The sequence below is a fragment of the Onychostoma macrolepis genome, chromosome 25 (genome assembly GCF_012432095.1).
Source record: "Onychostoma macrolepis isolate SWU-2019 chromosome 25, ASM1243209v1, whole genome shotgun sequence".
Lineage (NCBI taxonomy): Eukaryota > Metazoa > Chordata > Actinopteri > Cypriniformes > Cyprinidae > Onychostoma > Onychostoma macrolepis.
Genome location: NC_081179.1, coordinates 12551024 through 12559758, shown reverse-complemented (window position 1 = coordinate 12559758; position 8735 = coordinate 12551024). Strand labels below are relative to the sequence as shown.

Below are 8735 nucleotides of genomic sequence, written 5' to 3'. Positions count from 1 at the left end.
AACACAACGCGCACTGATTAATTGAGTTGTCTGAACATTTGAAATGACTAAAGTAAACAGAATAGTTTATTTAGGAAAAATATTTATTGACATGAAATTTGGCTTTTTGGATGACTACGTCTCTGATAGTAGTAAGAAGTCATGCATACAAATACCAGCAGATGGCACCGACTAACTGATTATTTGCATTAAAATGCTACATAATACAAGCAATCAGATCATAAAAGTGTTTAAAGAATCACCCACCACCAATTTCAGGATTTGGGCCTAAAACATAGTAGAACTGTACATGCTGTATAAAAAAGTGATGACCATACAAAGTTTTAACCTTCATTTTGTTTTAAGTTTTAAAGTGTAAATATCCAAGTTAGCACTTGAAATTATATTTTTCCAACAGACCATTTTAGGCATCTTTACAGCTGAGTTAGGGTTGTTATGTGCCTGCTCAAAATTGTGTGTAAAGACATAATGCTGCATAAAACTAAAGACTAAATGAAGCATTTGCATTTGCTGTGTAAATGCATTTATGCCACCTCTGAGCAGCATTAAACTGTGTAAATGCTGCTTCAGAAGCACCTCTGTGCCACCTTTGCAGTGTAAATTTGTTATTGACATTTCAAATCAAATCAAGACACAATACAAACACATTATTATGAGTTGAATATCAGTAGTGTAGAAAAAGAAGTACTGTTCAATGTGGTTTTCACAAAAGTGTTTATACATTTAAAATGAATTGTATATTTTACCAGCGGACTTTGTAGCAATACACGCCATGTTTTAAATGCTTTGGAGGGAAGCCAAAGCTGCGCACCCCTGGTTCTGATGTACCACAGTTCATCCTGGGTTGGATGATTGGGTAACGTACACTACCGTCAGCCAACCAGCCTGCATCACACTGGTCCAATCCCACAAACCTCCAGGCTGCGTATAACTGGCCAACTTTAGCAATACGGCCTCCATCACTCTGACAGGCCTCCACCGCCTCTGTGAAATTTAGTTTGATGTGATGTTGCAGGAAGTAGACCTCTCCTGACATTGAAGACAGACATAAAGTAACTTGTCACATCATATTTGGCAACTTAAAAATAAATATGACTTAACCTCAGAAATGAATGCCAATAATTGACCCAAGGTAACAAAATACAACTGGCAAATCAAGGCAAACAGCTTTAAAACATATGCATGACTGATGAAAACAACAAAGAAGGCCATTTTATAATTAATCGTTGTTGGCAGGTTCACCCAACTTGTCATCCTCAACTTGTATTTTTAAAATAGGAACATTTTCCAGAATGAGCAATTGCAGCCACATGTACTGTATCAATCCCAAAATGATCATTAATTCATCTTTGTCCGATTTAAAAATGTAAAACACCTGTTAAAAGCACAACTATGAAACATTTTAAATGTTTGTCTGACAAGATTTCACAGAAACCAATCAGCATAAGCCAGGACTACATGAAGTTACATGAGGATACATAAAAACTCCACTAAATATATACAAACATTATTACCTCTAATGGACGAAGTGAAGCAGAAGGCATCAAACCGGTCCAGACTTTTGTCCCGAACGCCGTAGCTCCGTACACCAGGTGCTAGTTCGGTGCCACCACAAGCCTCTCGTGGCTCTACGACGGGATATTGTGCCGTCCCATCCATGAGCCACCCAGCGTTACACCAGTCTAGCCCTTCCTCCCAAGCAGCGTAGAGCTGTTCAAAGGTGGCCAGGTGTGCATCCTGCTTCTCACATGTCTCCTTAGCCTCATAAAAGTTCATCAGATAGCGCCCCCTAGAGGGGTGATAGGAACACCACACCTGTGGAGCACAAGAGCACAATGCACCACAGCAAAATTTTGTTAAAGATAATTCAAAAATGAAAGATAATTAGGGTTTTCAAATTTATTTGGGCATAAATTGCATAATAAATATATACAGTACAAATATACAAAGATTTTGTAGTTGTTACAGTTTTTTCAACTGCTTACACACAAAATCTTATACTTGTCACACAATTTCTGAAACCTGACACTCAAACACCAGAACCACCCACTAAAACTGCAAAACCATACACTAATTCTCTGCCTTTGTTTTCAATTTCATAAATCACTTTTTGCAAAACACAACACACAATTCTCTATGTCAGTGGTTCTCAACCAGATTCCTGGAGGACCCCCAACACTGCACATTTTGCATGTCTCCTTTGTCTGACACACCCATGTTAAGTCTGTGAGTCTCTACTAATGAGCAGGTGACCTGAATCAGGTGTGTTTGATTAAGGAGACATGCAAAATCTTGATTTCCTTTTTCAAACGCAACCGATCAAAATGCCATACTACTTCATCAGTGCATCACACCAACACCTCACATGTCCAAACACTCATTGCTTTACTTAACACCAACTGATCATGGCTTTAAAATAGGCCTATAAATACACATCTACACCTTCATGTATTTATTTTCTTTCGTACTGTGTAACACTGCATTCACAACCACAAATGCTTACAGTAAAAAAAAAGAAAGAAAAAAGTTTCAATCTTGCTTTCGCATTTACCGTGAATCTTTCAACATCTCTCTGCCAATTACTTTCAATCTTGTACAGAAATGTACATAGGAGCTCATGAAAGAAGAGCTTTAGATTTGGAATAACTGTGTGTATATGATATATACAAAAATATAATATTACACCAATTATAAGGTGTTTGCATGACAAATGTTTGCTTTTTAGATGTGTTTTGAGTGTAGTGCTGCATTTTGTGTGTGCAATTCTTGGATTTGTGAGTAAGCAGTTGAAAAAAAACTGTAAGTTAGACAATAAATTGATAATATAAACATTATGAATACTATATTAATACAATATATAATTGATAATATAATAGCCTACTACATCTTACATAAAATAATAGCTGCCTACAATTATAGTGTTTCGGTAACTTTAAAACACTTTCATTAGGAGTTCATCTGTGACGCACCTCGAAACTTTAGCTGCACTGTCACGCTCTCGTCCTCGAGACCATCTATAATTTCACACCGGTAACGGCCGGTATCGTCGGACTGTAGCGGGTTGATAACGAGGGACGCATCGCCGGGGGCGCTTCGGCGGAGCCGTACTCGTCCTTTGAAGTCTCCATAACTCCGGTGACGAGTGCCGATGGCCACCATAACGTCCCGCTCCTGTCCCTCGCCGCTGACCGGCTGCCAGAGCCACTTCACCCGCGTCCTGCGCGGCGCGCTCGCGCTGAGCGCGGGCTCGTAGCGGTAATGACACGGTAGTGTGGCGTTACTCCCCTGGACAGCCGACACTAGAGTTTCAGGAGACTCGACGTGAAGACGGATCTTGTGGAAGTAGACTAAAAAGAAACATTAAGTAAGTGAATAAACTCTTCAAAGAGACTAGGCTGTTACCTATTTGTTATATTGTAGACTATGTTTGTTTGTTTGTTTGTTCAAAAAGTGAATAGCTTTTGAAATGTTTCTGACGGAGTTCACATTTTTGTGATGTCTCAACCATCCTAACTGTATATAAAAACTATATTAGGCCTATTACCAGTGTTGGGAAGGCTACTTTGGAAATGTAATAGGTTACAGATTACAAGTTACCTTATTTAAAATGTAATAAGTAGTGTAACTATTTCAATTACTTTTTTTAATGCTTTTTAATTACTTTTCTAAAATTATAATGTTTTTAACTGTTCATTCATCATTTGATGTTCATCATTTAAATCAGGCAGGGTGAACATTACAGTAGTAGGCTACTTAACACTCAAAATCCTTCATCACTTGAATTAAGAATATAATAATTTAATTTTAAAGCACAGCCACCACAAAAACAGACTTTAGTCACTCTTCTTTTTACTTTGAGATTGTTCCGAGGTTAAATACAGATTTAAAATCATAAGATATAGTTTAATAGTTATGATTTTTGAAATGTTATCAAATCTTTGTATAGCTACAGCTGGTAACACTGGCATCTAACAATGCCTTGGAAAGAACAGTTAATCTTAAAAAATAAAGCATATACACAAAAACCCAAATAGGAAATGAAACTGTGTCTCATATTTTAGAGCAGTCACTGCAATTTATGAAAGAAATCAATTAAATCTGTATGTGGTTGAGTGAGTGTGTGTTAATATATTCAGATTTAACCCCCTTTGTAATCATTAACATTTTTATAACTGTAATTTTGTAACTGTAACTGATTACAATTACATTTATTTTGTAATTAAATTACATAATTTTGTTACATGTAACTATAGTTACTCCCCAAAGCTGATTATTACTATAAAAATATATAACTATAATTCCCACTGAGTTTATAACAAATATGCTTATTCAGGAATTTTAAACAATAAAAAAAAAAAAAATTTTATATATATATATATATATATATATATATACACAAAAAACTTGACATCTTATATAAATTTTATTCTATAATAAGTGACAAAAGTTAGGATTTTGTTGAATTCTACGTAGGCTGCACGTATCATACTTGGCTATATCAGCAAGCTAGCTTTTGTTTGCTGGTTTGTTACAGTAGTCAACATTTGAAGTGGATCAAAACCTTTCATCAGAGTTGTCCTAAAACCAAAATGCGCTCTTGTCTTGGGACAGCTTTGATGAACTTTTTTGATCCACTTCAAATGTTGACTACTGTATTTTGCACACATGAAAATATGAAATGATTAGGCTAACTTACTCTCCCCATTGCCATTTTCATTTCCATTTCCATTAACTATGTCCTGATAATAATAACCATTGGAGAATCGCTGTGCAACGCTTCCGAGGACCAGGTGCATTAAAAGCACCAGCAGATGGCGTAAAATCCACATATTCACGATGATTCCCTGTATCCCACAGCTTTTCAGCAGCGTCCTTGAAATTTTAAGACAACCCAAGATGAGTAAAGATCAGCAAAGAATTCCGCAAACAAATATAATATAACAATATAACGCAGTACATATTTAGCTTTTAGCACTTTTGAAGTCTGATTTATTTAAAAATAGTTTGACTTGCTCTCCATAAACGAGATAGGCTTATCATTACATAGCCTATACTTTACAAGAACTTGCTGGTTAAACGATCGCAGAAGCGAAAGTCAAAAGGATACAACTAGCTCTACAATTAAGCCACATAAAAACTAGTTTTACGACAATAGTAATCAAAAGTTATTACATTTATACAAAAACACAGATTTAAAGTCGCAAACGCGTTTGTTGTAGTCAACTAATTGTAGCATGCAAAGAGTCTGCTAACATGCACATACATTAAATAATAAAAGCATTTTCGCAACTTACCAATTTAAAATACTTTCTCAGGCTCCTTTTGCTACAACTACTCTGTTCATCGTCCGAGGTGAGGAATAATAGCGCTCGCGCTCTCTCTCTCTCTCTCTCTCTAATAATATTGTGGGACCGTGAGGTGACGTCACTCAGGCATCTCTTTTGAAGTTCTTCAGCTCGCGAACAATAATACTTGCGGGGTCTACAAAGCAGTCGAGGGCTGCCGTCCATCATCACGGTATAATTTTACAGCATAAGGTGTGTGTTGATAATTTCCCAAAACTGAAACTGGAGCTTGTGTTCACGGTGCCAGCGAGAATATATTCCACCCAGGTCTCTCATTACGAGGGTTTGTCACAAAAAAACAACAATTCTTAATGGCCTCAGAGGCTGCCTGGCCTAATAACACAGTTGGTAATAATAGATTGTCACATACCTATTTTTCTTTTGCATTCCGAATGCACCTAGTGTTATAAATTATGTCCTTTTAGGTAGAAAACAACCCCTAAAATCTGTACAATAAAAATATTTGTTAATAGTATGAACGGATATTTTCACAGGCGTTAAAATAAAACAAAAAATGACCACATATGAAATTACACACCAGAAACACGACTTGACCTTTGACCTAGGTCTCAAAAAAGATTACTATGGGAAAGTCAGCAGCTGAAATTCCTCTTCTCCTCAGCGAAAACCCCCAAAGCGTGCTAATTTTCCAAAGTCAATAGCAGAGGCAAGTATCTATAGCCTTGCAGATGTGAATTTTCCTCTTACTCGTGACCACCGGGGATTCAAAAGTTTGTTGTTCTCTGTCAGCACACCTCTGTGCAGCAGCCAGTAACTATAGTGTTCATCTTTTATCTCTCTCTTCCAAAATTCTGACTTTTCTCCCTGTTATTTAGCGATACAGTTGATGTAAATTCTAAATCGCAATATTTAAAGAGGAAAAGACTGTTAGGTGGCCTTTGGAGGGACCAGGATGTTGTACTGACAGAATCACTCAGTATTATGACCCCAAACTGTGCCACCCTTTCTCTTTCTCGGTCACATTTACTTTTGTTCAGCGAATTTTCTCAGGCAAAATCCAGTCATTTCAATAGAAATCAACACATGGAGGCATTTCTCACATCGTGTTTAAGTTGTTTACGTGAATTCACCATGTTGGCCAACAGAACGCTGCTTGGTTTGAAAGTAACTTCTATGTGAGCTGTTCTTCATACATCATGGACACTTTAAAAGGAAAGGAAAGGAAAGGATGTGACGTGTGGCCAAGTATGGTGTCACATAATTGGAATTTGTGCTCTGCATTTAACCCATCCAAGTGTGCACACACACAGCAGTGAAAAGTGAACAAACACACACACCCGGAGCTCAAGGGTCTCACCTCAGCTGTGGTATTGAGGGTGGAGAGAGTGCTGGTTATTCACTCCCCCCACCTACAATTACCTGCTGGACCTGAGACTCAAACCCGCAACCTTCGGGTTACAAGTCCGACTCTCTAACCATTAGGCCACAACCTCCCCCAGACGAGAGCGAGCACATTTACATCGCCTCTCTCACAGATGCTCACAACATTAGCGACGCATTTGAAGATCCCCATCAATTAGCCCCCACAGCCAAGATGAAAGCCATCGCCTTAGGCAAGGAACGCCGAGACCCTTTGAATAGCTGTGGGCTTCACAGAAGCATGATTTTGGCAGCTATCATTTGAAAGAACATTGTACTCTAATTGTTTGCCCAAAATGAATAGGTCAAAAATGGCTGGATGTAAATGTTTTAGATTCTCCTGACGCACTTGTCAGTCTTAGTTACTGCAACCTGCCTGAGAAAAAAAACTTTTTTTGTTTCAAAAGGTTATTGGAAAATTTTTAAGATTTTAGATATTATATCACACAAATAAAGGAATGAAAATGAATGCATTTATGAAGTTATACTTTCATAAAGGTAAATTAAGACAATATTTACAATATACCATTCAAGAGTTTGGGGTCAGTAAGATATTTTAATGTTTTTGAAATATGTCTCTTCTGCTTGCCACTGTATTTAATTAAATGCAGTAAAAGGGTAATATTTTGATTTTTTTAACGTAATTTATTCCTGTGATGGCAAGCTGAATTTTCAGCATCATTACTCAAGTTAATATGCTGATTTGCTGCTCAAGAAACATTTATTATCAATATTTAAAATAGTTTTGTGGAGTCTTTTAAGATTTTTGAATAATAGAAAGTTCAAAATAACAGCGTTTAACTGAAATAGAAATCTTTACTTAACTTTTGTTGAATTTAATGCATACTTCCTGAATAAAAGTATTAATTTCTTTAAATAAAAATAAAATAAACAAAAAAGGTACTTATCCCAAATTTCCAAACAGTAGTGAATCTATATAAAATGTTTTTTTTTTTGTCTCAGACATGTACAGTATACGAGGGACACAAATGACACTCACTGTGTAGAATCAGTAGCATGTTTTATTACATTTTTTTAAAGGGTGTTTCTTTGAGATTGTGTTCACTATGAGTAACTGCTCTGAAAGGGATTGAACAATATATGTAAGTGCTTCCAAACATCAACATCTGAATGACTGTATGTATGCGTGTGTGTGTGTGAATGAATGGAATTCAGCCACACATTTTTGTGGGTTTTTGATTTATGTTGGCAGTTTCCATCAAAAAAGCTTGCAGTGAAACTTCTGTTTATACTGATGATTTTGACAGCGAGGGTGAATTTTTAAAAATGTTGACCCAGTTTACAACCCCTCATAAACTTATCAAGCAATGAGGCGAACGAGGCGAGATTTCCTTTGTAGAGATGTTCTTAGAAAGCAAAGAATGTTTGCTCCTGACAAAATATTTGCCACAATACCTCATCCAAAATAGCCTTGTTTTTCCAGAAAAGAATCCTTCCTGGCTTTGCCCATCGGGTGCTGCTGTTTTCCTGCCATTCTTTAGACTATCACTTGATTCTCTCCTGCCTTCCTGCTTTGAGCCTCTAGAGTCTGTATATTAGTGTGTCCCAGTCAATCAGAACTAAAGGGAGTTTGTATTAAGGGCCTATTTGGCAAAGGTACAGAATAAATGAATACATACATAAATTATGATATAATAAAATTCTCAAATATTTGTTTTCAATATACACACTTAAAATAAAATATCAAACATTAAAATAATTATATATTTTAAAAATACATTTCATTATGTTATTTTACACTATTATGAGGGTACAAATAAATACATAAACATACACAATACAATAAAATAATAAAATCCAATTTTTTAAATCATTTTATATTATGCTCATTATATTATTATTATTACTGATATCATTATTAATAAGTCTATTATGATAAATACATCATTATTATCAAAGATATTGTTTAATATGAAAAATATGAATATTTTATATTTAATTTGTGACTTTTTTGTGGTTAATAGAAGACTCGAGAATGTTGATGATTTC

General features: G+C 36.0%; 1 protein-coding gene across 1 annotated transcript; it reads right to left on the bottom strand.

Annotated features, from left to right (window-relative positions):
• Nucleotides 1–72: 72 nt before the first annotated feature.
• hapln3 (hyaluronan and proteoglycan link protein 3) lies at nucleotides 73–5609 on the bottom strand. Its single transcript, XM_058767292.1, has 5 exons — nucleotides 5295–5609; nucleotides 4697–4872; nucleotides 2968–3347; nucleotides 1515–1815; nucleotides 73–1029 (listed from the first exon to the last, which is right to left on the bottom strand). Exons 2-5 carry the CDS (start codon nucleotides 4827–4829, stop codon nucleotides 743–745), a joined length of 1101 nt encoding a protein of 366 aa, XP_058623275.1. The 5' UTR covers nucleotides 4830–4872; nucleotides 5295–5609; the 3' UTR covers nucleotides 73–742.
• Between the last annotated feature and the right edge of the window lie 3126 nt (nucleotides 5610–8735).